Here is a 16,888-nt window from a genome sequence, read left to right as displayed (position 1 = left end):
CCCCTTTTATCTGCCTGCAGTAATGTGCCACAGGACTGGGAAAAGATGCTGGTTTGCCAGATGCCAGGATCCAGGGAGAGACAAATGTCCCCACATCACACTGCAAGGGCTGCAGCTCCAACTCTGCTAAGTTGGGAATCTTATTAAAAAAAAAAAAAAGGCGCAAAAAAGAGTCTTGGCACTCAAAATAGCAAAGACCCAGCCAAATACATGAGCATTAACCCTTTTTGTGCTGGCAGGTATCCTTCCTTTGTAACCTAGTGGAATACAAAACAGTCTTATAAAATATTAACTGGGAGAAAGGAAAGGACACACGACTACAAGCTACTATAACATTTTTTGGCAAATGGTAGCAATAATATTTAACAGACTCCTATGAATAATGGCAGCCTCTTTTACTGGCAAATGTCATTTAAATTTAAGAAATGCATGTTCAGCAGAAAGAAGAGAGGGTGGAACAGCAGATGAAAAGCCAAAGAATGGCAGTGAAAGCAGGATGGGCTGTGTGACTCCTTGACATGCCATTTTGCTGAGGTCAGCCCTAAAGACAGCATCAAAGTTGTAAGCAAAATAAGTATGTGCACTAACTTCCATTTTTCCCCACAGGCTTTCAAGCAGAAATTTCAACAGAAGCTGGGAAATAAGATCCTCATTGCTTCCTACAGTTTTAAGAGCTTAGAATAATGCAGCCACCCAAAATTCAGCATTCCTGAGTCAGCAAAATTATGTGATGCCTTAAACAAGCAGGTGTATTGGAAACATTTGGTGGTCTCTTCATTTTCAGTTTCTGAATCATTAAAGATCCTGCTTTCAAGCTTTGTGGCTGGGCATGTATTTTGACAGTTTTGCCTGGTTTTGTTTGCTCAGAAGAATGTTCAGTCTTGCACGATCACCTGGCTGTGTGAGCTATGACCTGATGAGATCTCATGGCATTTGGGGGGAACTGCAACAGTCAGCAGGAGTGAGGGAAGAATAGTAGTTACAACAATCCTTGTTAATACCATCAGCTGCAAATCTCAGTGCTGCTCGCCAAAGAGGTGGTTTCAAGTTCTAACCTGTAGCACTCCTTTCATTGCACAAACAAGCTGTCAACTGAAGATATGGAGACAAACCTCTCCAGATGGAGAGATATCTAGGTAGCTTTATGCTTAAACTACACAATAGATTGACCTTAAACAGACAGAAGAACTGGCATAGAAACACATCTGAGGGAGTGATGAGGGGACAGAACTGCATTTCCACTAAATCCGGTGTTAAGTACCAAAATCTTATGCAGTGTGTTTGAATTCATTTAGAAGAAAATGATGAAATACAAATGGTATCTTTGCTTGTGGCACTGGCACTCCTTTTGAAAGCTATTTTAAACTTTAAGAGGATGTATATGTATCTGTGCACGCGTGACTCAACATGATGCTGGTGGCATTCCAGTGAAGCCAAGCCACCGATCCTTGAGTTTGGGCCATATCCACAGCTCATTAAAATCAATGACGGTCTTTCCACTGAACTCAACTCTTCCCATCATAGTGTCAGCCTGCAGTCTGATGTACCACAGAGACTACAGTCACACTGCTTTGTCCCCTGTTTGACTTACAGCACAGCTTGATGTTTATGTTACATAACTAAAGATATTGAGACCAACCACACCACGCACACTGTCCACAGTACAAACATAAGGATTACTGAAAATCCTCAGGGGGAAAAAAAAAACAGCTCCCCAGTTTGCTAAACCATGTGTACTTCCTTTTCATTTACATAGAGAGAGATTTCATATAAATAAATAAATACATATGAATGAATGTCTAACACATGTCAACAGTATCAGATACAGTAAGCATTCTGGTCAAAGTCATAGTGGATTTTAGCAGAGATTAAGCAGGAACAACTAAAGATGTATTTGTTTGTATTAAATGTTTCAGACTCCCACATACACAAAATACTGTTCCTGAGTGCCCATTTTCACAGCTGCTCAAAATTGAGCAACATCTTAGCCCTTCTCTTAAGGCTTATGCATGATCCCAGTATTTGCACTGGCAGCGAGTGCTTTCTTGTGAAATATTCTAAGTAACCATTGATCTCTAAATAAATTAATGGGCCTGTATTAAGCAGGTCATTGGACCAAGTACAATTTCTTGTTTCTTCTCTGACTGCCATACATCATCTTCTGATAAAAGAAAACATAGGTGTGCATTTGTCTGTAGCAAATCCTCTGACTGGTAAGTTAAGAAACAAGTAGACACAAATACTAACTTTGAAACAGAAACAAATGTCAGTAAATCTTCTAAAGTGGTAAAATTTAACTTTTGCTGGATAAGTCTGCACTCACTGGATCCCAGAAATACTAAAAAGAAGCTAAAAGGGCATTTAGTTCCCAAATGTCTGAATATAGCAAAAAAAACCCTGTGCTGTGGGTTCCAAAGGACAAAGAATTTTGAGTCATCAAATCTGCCCTGGGCATGTCTCCATCACTGTGGTCACAGGAATCTGTGACATTTCATTTTCAGAAAACTTCCATCAAATCTTTGACAGAAACATAAACAAACAGCTTAAGTGGAAAAGTCTTCTAACTCACAATGATCTAAAACAAAAGGAGAAGCTTACTTTTGGTTCATGTAACATCCAAGTAACTTGGCTTTGCATATTAGAAAAAGCATTTTTATACATACCTAAATGCATTCATCTACATATAAGCTAAACTTGAGTCAATCATAAAGGCTAAGGTAAGAAAAAGTGCTTTGCACTTTCTTATATTATAATGAGTAAGAACCGAGTCAACTTTTAGCTTTGCAGATATGGATCAAAATTCTCTGTAGTACCGGACAGTTCTGGAATCCTTGCAAACCTCACACCCTACCTGTGCAACAGGGCTGCATTTTCTTATGGTGTGTAGGAGCTCAGCTGGAGAATTGCAGCTGTGTTCATCTTGTGTAAGTCATCTGCCGACACTGATGAAACATATGAGCAATTTCACTAAGTCAGTGTAACTTTCCAGGTGCAGTATTCATGAACTGGCCTGAAGCACTAGCAATGTGGTCTGTATATTATATAGCTAGAAGTCCAAACTATAAACAACTGACAGTGCAAAAAGTAATTCCATGCTCATGAAATCACTGGATTAATTTTTCACTGTATTTGTTTTGTAACAGCAAGACAAATACATATTTGTATTTCCTATCTTACAGTGTACCTGCAAAAGTATTGGAGTCCTAATTATCATCTATTATATAGTGTGAGGGAAACAGAAATAGAAAACTTACAATGGTGAAGCTGTTAATAACAGATAATGCCACCAAACTTGCTTTTCTGTTTTAAAGGTTCCTAACAGTATACTTCAGATTACTTGGGAAAAGGGACATTTTAAATGAGAAACTCCTCAATTTTCAAGAGAGGATTTGGACTACACTATGGAAAAGACTGGAGGTGGTTTGCTGAGGTTCTTGGATATTTTGTGCTCATACCCTGCCTGCAGATTGTTACCTGGATGAAAGCACTTGCCCTTACATGAGCCACACTGACTTGTACAAGGATAGTTATCACAGGAAATTCATCAAAGTCATTAAGGTGTTACTCCTGCATACAGCTGTTTGCAAGATCAAGCTATGGAGTGTCTCAGCAAAACAAAGAGGACAGAAATTACACAGTGGGTGTCTTTTCATCTACTACAGCTCATGTATCTGACCCTTTACTACTTCTCTCACGTCACTCCTTCATACTAGCTCTGAGATCACATGGATTCTCCCAGCGCCCATACCAGTGTTAAGACTTCACTCCTGGGAGACAGCCGCCAATTCCAGCAATTCCACTAACGCTGCAAGAGACAAAATAAACTCCAGATCATATTAACAACCATAACTACTCCAGCTAACTAACTTAGGGTTAAAAACCTGTTTTGGAGCATAAAATGCGGAGATCCGACACTGGAAGCCTGCGAGTCTGTAGTTCGGGACGAGGATGCCCGTGGAGCGTTCGCAGACGTAGGGAGCCGGTAGCCGGTGAATACAGCATCGGAACAAAGAATGCTTCCCAGAAAGCTCACGCCGCTCGCCTCCGCCACGGAACACCCGCCAGCGTTATCCCAAAGCTGCCGAGCGCCCAGGGCTCCGCGTGTGCAACGCCCGACACGACCGAGGAGCTCCCCCGGCACCGAGCGGCCGGGAGGGCGGGAGCGGCGGCAGGAGCCCTTCCCGTGCCGGGGGCCGGGGCCGGGGCCGTGCCCCTCCCGGTGACCGCCCGCCTGCCCGTCCTCCCGGTCCCGGTCCCCGCCGCCACTCACCGCCCGCGCTCCCCGCACGGCTCAGCGCCGCCGCCCCGGGCGGCCCCGCCCCGCGGGCACCGGGCACCGGCCCCACCTCCCGCCGCCGTGTTACCGGCGGGGGGGTCCCACGGGAGCAGCACGGACACCCCTGGGGCCCGTCCGACCCCCGCCTCCGCCCGAAACCTGCGCGGGGCGTCGGAGACCACCTGACACATTCACTGCAGGAATTTTGGCTCTTTCTCACGCCTTTGCAGGACGGGAAGACTGTGCTACCTTCAAGGCTTCCTGGGCTTCCCGCGGGTTTGTTGTCCACGAAATCTTACAGAGTCCGGCCTGAGGGACCTGTAATAATTCAGCTGTGAAGGCACAGCCTCAGCGCGATCACAGAGTCGTAGGATCATAGAATATCCTGAGGTGGAAGGGGCCCATTAGAATCATCAAGTCCAACTCCTGGCCCTACACAAGACACCCCAACATCTGAGAGCATTGTCCAAACATTTCTTGAACTCAGACAGGTTTGGTGACCACTTCCCTGGGGAGCCTGTTCCAGTGCTTAATCACCCTCTAGGTGCAAAACCTTTTCCTGATACCCAACCTAAACCTCTCCTGACTCAGCTTCATGTGATGGTAATGGCAGTTCTGGGGCCCAGCTCCTGAGACACAATGGCTTGGGAAAACATTAAGCTTGACCTAAGATGTCATTCGGCACATTGCCTGGAGGGCGTGAGTGCAAGGCATCTTCTCAGCAAAGTGACACAGGTAACATCACTCAGGCTGGGGGGTGACTTGGAGGGTTTGAAAGCTTTTCCCATTGAGGACATCATATAACTAGAGCAGATGGAAACTAACGGAGTGCTTCCTTATCACGTTGAAAACTGGATTCTATTGGATTAGTACTTAGCATTTTAGTTTGTGTCAAACTACACGTGACTGAACTGTCTTCAACTATTGAATAAGGTCTGAAAACCAAGGATAAAAATAATCAGACAAAAATTTGTCTTGCATATGGACGTGTATCTAATCTAGACAGACACTTAGACGATTTTGTAAAAAAAACCCAAGTGATAATCCTGCCACATGTCTGTCTTCCTTTATGGTTTTCTCCTTTTTACTCAGTCACCCCCATCTTGTCTGTGCTGCTTTGGACTTGACCACCAAACTAAACCAGATAAAAGAAAGGTGACAAAAGCCCTCTTTGTAATCAAGTAGATTGTAAATTGTAATCAATTTAGCAGATTCCAGCTAAATAAACCGAGATGAGAATCCCTGCCTATCTTGTTGCATTTCTGCAATTAAATTGTTGCAGAAACATTGCATAGAAAATCTCACAGTTTATTGATACCTCCCTTCTTCTAACCTTTGACTCTATTAATGTTGAAGCTGGTTGCCAATTCCCACTGAAACAGACTGATCTGCTCTGTAGCAGAACTGGCACTGCATCCCAGTGGCAGAGAAATAACAGGCCCTACTTCAGGGATACAGTGACACAAGTGAAGACGGCTCATGTATTCCACAATACAAAGTAATGTCTCCAGTGTAAGTAAAAATTGGTCCTTGTGAACAACACATGTACATGCAATGGATACCATTTCCCTGTCCAAAACTAACGGAGCAGAGATAACATTTCCTACTCCCACTAACAGTGCTACAGGTTTGACTTGATCTGGGAGTGCACCAGGTTTCCTTCCTGTCATCCAGTTATTTCTGATACATAAAATCCTTCTGGCTCATCAGATCTGTAAGCAAATCCAAGCTGTTATTTTCAGGAAGTCAGAGATTTTGTTTACTCTTCCAGTGTAAATCAGTGTGCTTTCTAGGGATACTGAACCTCTTACATTGCAAGAATCACGTGTGGATTTGTGTTTTCTTTTCCTTGCCTCTTCCAGAAGTATCTGCAGCTTGTGCAGATTGTTTCTGACATCTGCTGCCTTTAAAAAAAAAGACTCAATATTGAGAATTCACACCTAGATTTTCATCTATAGTTAAAAGACACCTCCAAAACTTCCTAGTGTACTTGCTGTACATACTGACTGAGCAAGCTTTCTTGTCATGGTGACTGTCAGTCCTGTTTGACATGAGTGAATCAACACCCATAGTCCTGGCAGCCTAAAAGACAAGCAAGCAAGGGGGAAGATAAGGCTGGTGTGGGGAAGATTTTAGGTGCAAGCTCACAACAGTGTATTTCTGAGGAAAGCAACTCTCCAGCATGAGCGGTCTCTGCATTTCCAATCACCTTCTCCAACACATTTTCTAAAACTTGGTAAAAATTCCCATCTGGAACTGTTTTATGCTGCAGATGTGTACACATATATCTGCAGGAATGACACAGTCTTGATAGCCTTCAGCACAGTGTCATCTTCACATTGCACAGTCATTTCTTCTCACACTTAACTGGGTGGAGAGCACAGCTAGAAAGACAGAAAATGCAACTGAAAAAAGAAACAGAAATGTGGCGGAGATGGAAATAAAAACTAAAAAATAAAAAAGAATTGTCCATCAGAAAAATGCTCGCTGCTTTTGATCTGAGGACTAGAAGTAATTCAGGGCATTCCTAGATCTGCACCTGGAACAGATCCACTTCATATAATGCCTGCTGCCAGCATTAGTACATTTGACCTACTGGATCTCAGCAGTTTAGGGAGGGGTTCTGCTTCCTTGGCATGGGTAGGCCCTAGTCAGTAAAAGAAGTGTGAGATTACCCCATCTCATCTTTCCTTTCTTTTTCCTTGTTAGAAAGTTAAATTATTACTGAGGGCAGGGAACAGAGGGGAAAAAAAGAGGGAGATGTAATAGTCGTATTACACCAAACTAGTCAGACATGATAGAGCTTGCCTACGTAAAAATATTGAATAGTCTCATATAAGACGTTGTCTCCCTGGAAGGTTTGATTTCCTGGTGTCCTTGTAAGGCACATTTAATCTTGCTTTTTAAATTCTTTACTTAGGGAACTCTACAGGTTCCAAGAGGCCATTGGACCATAAGGCAAAAATCGCCTCTCTATGGCTACTTGGTGTCACGAGCTGTTTGCACTGCAATCCTACAGCACGTTCCTGAAGTCTCTCAAATTCTCAAGTGGGAGCTACAAATCAACCTTTAGTCTGGGCAGCAAAGATCTAAGTTGCCAGTGATTTTATTCGTCACCAGTTCTCAGTAATTTCAAAGACTAAGATCTCTGCTTCAGAAACCCTGGGTCCTTGCAGGTCGAGTGAAAGCCAGCAATAGTTCCAGGTGACCAGCAGCTCACAAGTAATGCAAATTAGGCACTGGTATCTTTGCAAACTTTGGAAAACTTTCTTGCAGTCATAGATTAAATTAAAATGGTCAATCAGGTAATTCAGAGAAAGGAATTCCTGTGAAGGCCTTCCAATGAGAGAATGTGAAGCCCAAAACCAGCTTGGCAACAACGGTCCCCAGGTATTTTGCCAAGATAAAATGTACCATGGGCAACCTAGGCAAAGCACACTTTGTTTAGAAGCATTACATATGCTCTAAAAGATGCATTACATCTACCAGACAAGTTCCAAAGTGGAAATAGAGCAGTAAGAAGAATGCTGAGGTGTAGTAGAGCTACTTTTCCTTCATCTCTAACAGATTTATGCTGCTTATAAAAAATACAAGTAGAAATATTTTAAAACCGATTGAACCACTCTGATTTGCAAGGATATGAAAGTTGTCTGAGTTCCAGTGTTTTCTTCAATTAATAAGAGAGCATTTTACTAGAACTGCTCTATCAACCCATCTCATAGGTGATAACAGAATGGTTTCAAGGAGGAAGCTATTGTCTATTGGATGCAGAGGAAAACCTGTGTGGGAGCATGGCTGATGCCTGAGGTATTTAACTAGAGCTGGGGCCAACTCTTCTCTGACTAGAACCTGTTTAAAGGAATTGACACATAGGCTTGCTAGAGAGAAATGTATAGCGAAAGGTACATGAATTTAGATAATTCTGACTGATTTTATCATAATTTTATTCATATCCACTTATTTCTAAATGTCTGCTCCTATTTTTTTTTTCTTAAGATGCATTCTTAGGCATATGACTATTTTTTATATGCTGGAAGGTAAAAAAAGAGCTGAAAGTTTGGCCACTGTAACTTGCAGTAACAGTGCTCGTGTGGCAGATAACTTGAGATTCTATCAATCTTGGCAATGTTTTCTGGCCCTTCTTTATCTAAGAATGAACTGTTCTTGGATGGTTTCTCTAGGATACTAGGCATAAACAAAGCTTCTTTTTCCTTGACTTCAGTGTCTGGTTCAAGGTCAAATTCAGGGCTGGAGTTGTTTTGGAGTCTGGGTTTTTTTTCCTTGCTTTTGAACAAAATGTGTTGTAAAAAAATGAAAGAAAAATCTTCCACCAAAATTTCTGGGTTTTTTCTACATCTATTCCTATAACATGTAATACCAACACAATGAAGTGTAATAGTCTCATGTCTACAATGAGCAGAATTAACTAGGTAATACAGCTTCCAGTTTGAATAAATCTGACTGTTTGGATATTTCTCTAGTATACTAAATAGGGCCAAAATTCAGAGCTACTTTATTAACAAGTACAAATCTCAGTTGTCAGATCAATGAAACAAGTAGTTTTTCCAGTTACACAGCAGAAGGAAGCAAAAGTCAGTGTATACCATGAAAGGACAGATTAAAGTTCAAGTGCTGATCAATAAAACAAGGAGCTTCCCAAAGGAGACAGCAGATGGAACCAAACACCCTCCCTTGCAAGAGCCAACATGTTTAAATGTCTTAGTGCTCAGAGGTTTTGAGTGTATCCCAAAAGGCAAAACTTCGTCAGTATCTCCTGTGGCCCACAGAGTTAAAATGTTCCTAACACTGAGAAGTAGAAAGTAAATGAAATGCACTGCTTTTGGTTTTCTATAAACAAATGTCCCAATGCTAGGTTCAGATTGTGTCCAGACAGTTCTCCAGAGGGGGAGACTCCACACCCTCTCTGGGCAATCTGTTCCAGCGGTCGCACGCATAGTAAAGTTCTTCCTCATACTCAGGTGGAACTTTCTGTGCATCAGTTTCTGCCCATTGCCTCTTGTACTATTGTTGGGCACCACTGAGCAGAGCCTGATTCAACTTCCATCCTTCATCCTCCGTCCTCCATCCCGACGGGCCGGCGGCTCCCAGAGCCCAGCGCGACAGCTCTGACATGGCTCTAACGCAACGCAGAGGGGTCTTTTTTCCGGAATTTCTATGGAACCTTGTGCCGTGGACCCGTGTTCCACGGAGCCGCCGCCGCCGCGGCCTGGCCTGACCCGCCCCACCGCCGCCCCGGGGGGACCAGCGGCCGGCGGGGCCGCCCCCAGCTCAGCTGCGCGGTGTCCCCGGGCAGCGCTCGCCATCCCGGGCCCGCACCACCACCTAGTGCCGGCGAAGGGCTCGGACCGAGCCCGCCCGGCCCGGGGGCGGCACTGCCCCGCCCGCCGCCCCTCCCACCGGCCCTGGGCCCGCCCCGCCGGGCCGGCAGCGCTCGGAGCCGCCGCCCCGCGCTCCCAGACCCGCCGAGCTGCAGGCACCCGGAGCCATGGCCCGCGAGGAGGCGGCGGTGGCCGGCGAGGAGGCGGCGGGCGAGGCCGGCGGGCTGCTGCTGGAGATCGTGGGCTCCCCGCTCAACCTGAGCCTGCTGGGCCTCTGCCTCTTCCTGCTCTACCAGATCCTGCGGGGCGAGCGGCCCGCGGCGCCCGCGGGCGAGGCGGACCCGCCGCCGCTGCCCAAGATGAAGCGCCGCGACTTCACCCTGGCGCAGCTGCGGCCCTTCGACGGCGTGAGCGACCCGCGCATCCTCATGGCCGTCAACGGCAAAGTCTTCGACGTGACCCGCGCCAGGAAGTTCTACGGGCCCGGTGAGGGCCGGGGCGGGCCCGGCGCGGCCACCCGGGTGTTGGCGGGGCGGGGCGGAGCCGCTGCTGCCGGGAGCGCGTTCCCCCGGTGCGCGGTCAGCGCGATCCGCGCTCCTGCCTGACCCGCGTCGCGGGCCGGCTCCGGCTCCGGAGGTTTGGGAAGGGCACGGCTGGCTTGGAGCCGGGAAGGGCGCGCACACCGAGCTGCCTCCCGGAGAGGCGGAGGGCAGGGTTACCGCTGCCGCTCGGGCTCCAGGGTCGGGCCTCGGTGGTGCAGAAACTCCTGCTTTGCGAGCTAGCGTTGCTTCATTATTCTGTGTGTTTGCCCATGGCAGGTTACAAGTACCGTAAGGGGTTGGGCGGCTTCGTCGGCCTGGGGTGCCTTTGCCCGATGCCAGGCGGCAGAAGCCAAGCGTTCTCTGAGTGTTTACATTCCCTTCCCAACTTTTAGTGGACATCACTCTATTGCATAATATTTATACTAAATATCTACCAATTTAGATTAAGCCACCTTCCTAGCAGGAGCATAGTTCAAACGTGCAAAGATTGAATAACCTATGCTCGTAGAGCAGCCAGTGATGAGAAGGGTGGGAGTATGTGCACCCAGGTACAAGAGTTTAATCACCTCCACGTGGGCGTGGGGGTTTATTTTTAACAGAGGCCGCCTGTTAAAAAGCCCCACTCAGGCTTGCTGATTTGTCCTGGGACCTGTCTGGCATAACCACTCTTGAGCTGTCCAGACAGCTGGTAGCTGCAGTAGTGAGCTGCCAGTGCTACTTAGAGACAAGAAGAATAGTGCAGGATACACAGTGTATTTGTAACTGTTATCAGTTATACTTTTGGTCCATACATAGACTGGAGACTGTCACTGAATGATGTCAGACTGTAATTTTGCATTCTGCAGCAGTCGAGATGATATGTACAGATGAGTTAGATGTGCAGTTTTGTATTTGTGCAAACTGAAAACCACTTAAAGTCCATGCTTTGGATGCTGCCTTCCCTGACAACAGTAAAAGCTGCCCCTTGTATCTAATTTGGTAGTTGCTGAATGGTTCACCACAGTGTCTGGCTGGTTTGGTTTTCATTTTAATGGAAACGTAAGATTCTTTTGAGGAATTTAGGAAAAAGCACGCTTTGGGAGGAGTGGAAGATGGCACGTGCTCTACAGTAACCAGCGTTCACATCTAACTTACTTAAGCTCCCTTAAGAAGAACTTTGAATGTGTAGTTGCAACATGCAATATCTCAAATTTTGGCTTGTCATGCAAGCAAGTTAATCATTAATGAAGTTTATCAAGAGTCTGTCTTGGTATCTCTGATGTTCTATGAGTTGCATGTTTTGGTAATTTGAGTTCATCTCACATTTTGAAAGTTTTAATAGATGTTTTTTGCAAGTTAGTAATTTCTAGTATCTGCACTATTTTTTCTGTCAAGCCATCCTTTCATTCTCTTTAAGTCAGAAGCATCTCTTGGAAAACTTTCATTTCACCTCAGACTTAAAAATCCTTCCTCTGTTCCTCGTTCTGACGATGTGCTTCCCAGTTGGTGCTTGTCCTTACCCTGTCTGTATGTGCCATGCACCACTGTGGTGTAGCAAACTCAGTGTCTTTTTCGCATGGTCTTATTTCTTGCCCTCCTCCTCTGTTTTCCCTTATTACCAAGTAGCATAAAACTTAAAAACATTTCAGAAGCTTGAGGCACCTCTGACCCACAGGTCAGGGTAGGAACTCTTTATCTGTTTTAGTCTGGGGACTCTGACCCATGAAGATCACACAGCATCCATTATCTCCGTAATAATGCAGCTTGTGTTTTTATTTTAAGAGGGTCCATACGGCATTTTTGCTGGAAGAGATGCCTCCCGAGGTCTTGCCACTTTCTGCTTGGATAAGGAGGCACTGAGGGATGAGTACGATGACCTCTCTGACCTCAACGCTACACAGCAAGAGACCTTGAGGGACTGGGAGTCACAATTCACTTGTAAGCAATTTTAAACCTATTTACAAAGAAGTCAGTAACTGGTGTGTAAGAGGGGAAGCAATGGTCAAAAGGCTGTTACTAGCTGAAAGCATCAGTCTGGAAATTAATACCTGGGTTTAATATTACTAGAATTACTGTTACTAGAATTACTGTTACTTAGAATTAAGAGAAATGTCAGGTTCTCCTGCATTCTCCTTCCCTCTGTTCCTTACTGAACAGTAGCAGATACAAGCACTCTATCATAGTGTAAGATCTGTAAGACCACCCAAAAAGTTGACAAGATATGGAAATAAAGACCATGTTTTTTATAAAGTTAAGACTCCTTCTACAGAGACTGATAGATTTTAATGCTCTGAAAAATGAAGCTTATGTCCCATTCAGCTTCTCAGAAATAACAGTAACATTTTAATTATTGCTTCTTGGGTTTTAGTATTTTTGAAGACTTCTCCTTGGAGCTCTTGATAGAACTTTTTCTACTCTCAGTAAGTTATTCTGCATGGCCTTGCTGGTGGCTGTGGCAGATTCACAGACAGCTCTATTCAGTTGACTTTCTCCCCCAGAAGGTGATCAGGAAAATGGGCAAATGTCCCCTCTGTGCTTTCCAGCTGCCCGATGTGTGCCGTGCTAGTGATGGCCAGAGGAAAAAAGGCAACTTGAACACTTGAGATGTTTGCTCTAAAATTAACAGGAGGAATTCACTTTCATAGTAGCCTTGTTTTATGCTTAGTACTAAAAGTTTAAAAAAGCAGTTCCAACTGGTTTGTGTCATGTGTCTCAACTTGCTGCTCAAAACCAACTTCAAACCACAGTTTTATGGAAGTTGCTGTGCTGACCTTGTACCAGGGCATTCCCACTAGTATGATTTTTTCCCCTCCTATTGCATATCTTGTTGCTGAAAAATAATTTCTCCGTATCTCATGATGCCTTTTAAGTGAGTGAACACCAAAGCAATTAGTTTTATTCATATAAGACAAAAAATAAATATGTCAGTTGCTTGTCCTGATGAATTTATATGTATATATCCACGAGGGAAATTGCATATACTGAAAAGTAGTATAGTGGAAATCAAATGTGTTTTGTTTTTAAATCTAGTGTTCAAAGATTAACTGGCTACAGTGGAGTTTTCCTGCACATCATGTCATTAGAACATCTCAGTCCTGACCTGATGTGCCCCTACTATTTTGGCTCTCTTCCTGTCTTAATCAAGACTGTTAATCATGCCACACTGAATGGCTGTTTTATTATGCTAACAAGCACGTAGCAGAAACCAGAACTGTGCTACCAAATATCTGACCTAAACTCGTGTTTAAATGTACCTTTACAAAGGTTGAGCATCAGGACTGACAGTGAACTGCACTGTTTTTATTACTGTGTTTCTATTAAATATGCCAATTGGTTGCTTTCAATTCTTATAAATTATAACAGCAATGCTAGGCCAAGATACCTGTAATCCAGGGCATCTTTTGCTTTGTTGAAGTTGACACATGGGCAACATAATATAGCTCTCAGTTCTTACATGTATATGATCTTGGTTCAAAAAGAGATATAAAATAAATCAGAGGCTTAATCACATAATTGGATAATAGATCCATCTTTATCTTCGAGAGAAAGGATCTCCCTTCTGTCCTATTGGATATTTTCAACACAGAAAAAATAAAACCCCTTCAAAGTTGTGTATATGTCGTGTATATGCATATATGTATGTGCATGTTTAATATGTAAGTAATCTGACAATGCCATTGGTTGAAAAACCAACTTTGACACTGGCAAGAGAAATAATCTAATCCAGGATTCTGGTTTTTGTCTTTACATTCATTCACCTTTTGGCTTAGGCAATAGAATGAGAATTACAGTTACATTCACTTGGCATGATTCTTACACTTAGTACAACATTAATAGTAATTCAGGTAGTTGATTTTGGCTCTGCTCCTTCCCCACAGTGTTTGAAACAAGTTGCTCAGAGTTATTTTATTATAATACAGGCATTTTGTTAATTCAGAAAACAGAGTTAAAAAAGGTACATCTTCAGGGCAGAATAATTACTTGGATTCTTTTTTTTTCCCCAGTTAAGTATCATCATGTTGGTAAGCTGCTGAAGGAGGGGGAGGAACCCACTGTGTACTCTGACGAAGAAGAAAAAGATGCCCAGAATGCAAAGAAAGAGTAGAGAGTGCAGTGAGGAACAATCTGGTTTTGAATCGTAAAGGATCATTTGTAACATTCCACTTGTTTTACAAGGTGCAGCAGCAGCAATGCTTACAAAAGGTCCAAGAGTTACAGTGAATTGTTTCTCTTCAATGGTTTCCTTTTCAAATTCAGTGGCAAACTACTGAAGGTCTGTCTTCCTTTAAACCCACATAATCAGAAGTGTGCACAACAAATATCTGTGGAAAAGTAAACTGCAGTTTTGGCAATAAAGGACTATTACTGGTTTTCTGCTATCACCTTTTAGTGCAGAGTAGGTTGAAATCCAGTTTTTCATTAACAACCTACCACTGTGGACACAAACATGAGTAACTTCACCTATGCAACACAAATTCCACTAAATCTTCTTTTGTTTTAGCTTCTGCAGGGTTTGGCCCTTGGGTTGTAGTTCCTCTAGAAAAGGGACTATATTTTATTTGTCCACGAAGCACCGTACTCATTTGTTGTGCAATGTAATTCAATATTATATAAGATAATTTGGCTTTTAAGGGTTGTGTTAGCGGTTTACAGGTGAAACACTAACTGCTTTTAAAAAATATCAAGAATTTTTCAGAGGTTAAATCACTTTTAGATACTTAAAAATTAATAAGGACTGACGAATACTTGATGTATTCAACATGCATAATTCTGCGTGGATTAATATTCTTTGTTCACATCTGAAGTGTTACAAAGGTTTAGATACTGAGTGGAACTAGGCATCCCTAGAGGTACACCATGAAGTGTGACTGCACTGGACTACTGTTCATTCAATTTTCTTAGTAAAACTCTTCTGTTAATTTCAATAAAATTATGTTAAACATGGAAGATCAGCTGCTCTTCATTCCGATGCGTAAGAAAAACAAAGGTTGCTCGTATGGCATGATTAACAAGTGCTCTTGTATATGCAGCTTTAACTAGCAGAAAAATGTTCCTGGTCAACATAATTTACACAAGTTTCCTGTACACAATAAAATAACATGGTGTAAGCCATTCTGTGCTGAGGCACTTGTTGCTTTGGAACTTTGCCATTAAAAGAAATGGCACAATCTAATTCATAACCAGCAATGGGGACCTGACCTTTGAGTTGCTTTTTACTTATTTACTCTCTTTCCTCACATCTATGCTTAATTACTACGTGACCTGCCTCCTACCAGAGAGGGCTGGGTAAATGGATCTGACCAAGGAAAAATGTTAATGTGCTTCATCATCATCCAAAATACTTCTGTAAAACTTCCTCATAACTTCCAAGATCACTGATGATTTGCTGATCACCTGTAAATGCATTTCGTGTCCAGGTGATTCCGCTGCTGCAGAATATCCCAGGGTGCCTGTCTGGTATAGTTCCCTCTATTTCATTTCTCTGGCTTGGCTGTCTGGTCGTTTCAGTTTGGCAACACGACCAAAATGATGAACTGAGTCCTGAGTGGGAAGGTGTAAACTTCAGTGTTCAGAAGTAGAGTGCATTGCACAACAGCAGCTTTCATAAACAAGTTGACACAACATGTTTAAAGTGTCTGATACCATCTGTGGTGAGAACAAGTGACTTTCCCTCAGTCCAGACACTGTCCTGGCATTTTCTTTAGGTTGCACTGGGCCTTCCAATGAAGAGCACTATTGTTTGACAGCATGAATAAAGTGGTACTGTATGAACTACCTAATGAAGGTCTAGAGACAAATGTAGATCTTGTCATGACCTTTGTGTTGCTGTTTTATTTTTAGAGACATTTATACTCTTTGCAAACTACTACTAATGGTTTACCTCAAATTGGAAATGTGCTTTTATTTGTTTAAGGCAGAAAATAAAATACTCTTGCATAATGGTGGTGTTTGTTTTTATTAACTGCAACCACATGTGATACTTAACCCTCCTCTAATGTTTCATCTTGTCTTTCTCCAATGTTTTACGTTATCCAACACATGGATCAGTATAATACGTTCTAATCAAATGCCAGTAAACGCAGTTCTGTGTAGCATAACTTTAGCAGAATATTAAATAGACAACATGTTCATGTTGTACAATATGCTTTGCTGTTGCAAAAGCAGAGTCAAGCAGAAAAAAACCCCACCAAATAATTGTAAATACTGAGCAGAAGATGGAGCTTTGTAAAGCTGTCATGTGGTGGAACTAGGCTAGGCTGTAACCTACCCTTCAGCAGACCCAACCACCTGACTCTTAAGTTACTCCATAAAATATCCTAAGGAACTGGACATTAAGTATTAATCTGTACATTACAACGTGATGCATCAGAAAGAAAAGTAGCAAAAATGATGCAGAAAATGGGCAGTAACACAAGACAAAGCTTAATACCTCTTGGGAAGGAGGTATGACACTTTGGTAAGACCACTACTTTCGTCAGAATAAACAGAGAATTTGTTGTGAAAGGGGAAGAAGCAAGTCATGAAAGCATGAAGCAGCAGGCATGGATTTTTACTTCCTTCTAAAATGTTGTAGAAAATTGATGGGTCTTAGCTTTTTTTTTACTCTCTGTTCATTGCAACTTGATCCCTTCCTTCAACAGCGACTGGCAGCAATGACTATACAAAAAGAATCATGCCAGGCAGCTTATCAGGCTGTACATTAACCAGGTAGGACATGATGACACACTAAGTGCAGAGACTGTCACCAGTCT

General features: G+C 43.2%; 2 protein-coding genes across 2 annotated transcripts in view; one reads left to right on the top strand and one right to left on the bottom strand.

Moving 5' to 3' along the window:
* KIAA1210 (KIAA1210 ortholog) overlaps positions 1–4,261 on the bottom strand; it is a 53,517-nt gene extending 49,256 nt beyond the window's left edge. The window contains exon 1 of the mRNA XM_064669929.1: positions 3,882–4,261. Within this exon, the coding sequence (XP_064525999.1) occupies positions 3,882–3,895 (14 nt within the window). The 5' untranslated portion in view covers positions 3,896–4,261. The remainder of the gene's footprint in view (positions 1–3,881) is intronic.
* Positions 4,262–9,715: 5,454 nt separating this feature from the next.
* Positions 9,716–16,077, top strand: PGRMC1 (progesterone receptor membrane component 1). The gene is made up of 3 exons (XM_064669922.1): positions 9,716–10,101; positions 11,919–12,074; positions 14,141–16,077. Exons 1-3 carry the CDS (start codon positions 9,783–9,785, stop codon positions 14,239–14,241), a joined length of 576 nt encoding a protein of 191 aa, XP_064525992.1. The 5' UTR covers positions 9,716–9,782; the 3' UTR covers positions 14,242–16,077.
* The last annotated feature ends 811 nt before the right edge of the window (positions 16,078–16,888 follow it).

This window comes from Pseudopipra pipra, chromosome 13 (assembly GCF_036250125.1).
Source record: "Pseudopipra pipra isolate bDixPip1 chromosome 13, bDixPip1.hap1, whole genome shotgun sequence".
In the NCBI taxonomy this organism is placed as follows: Eukaryota; Metazoa; Chordata; class Aves; order Passeriformes; family Pipridae; genus Pseudopipra; species Pseudopipra pipra.
The sequence above is the reverse complement of the archived record's forward strand: the minus strand, read 5'-3'. Positions and strand labels throughout refer to the sequence as shown.

Coding starts and splice junctions, on each gene's coding strand:
- PGRMC1 (XM_064669922.1), top strand. CDS start 9,783: ATGGCCCGCGAGGAGGCGGCGGTGGCCGGCGAGGAGGCGGCGGGCGAG. Junction 10,102..11,918: donor CAGGAAGTTCTACGGGCCCG/GTGAGGGCCGGG, acceptor TTTTATTTTAAG/AGGGTCCATACGGCATTTTT. Junction 12,075..14,140: donor CTGGGAGTCACAATTCACTT/GTAAGCAATTTT, acceptor TTTTTTCCCCAG/TTAAGTATCATCATGTTGGT.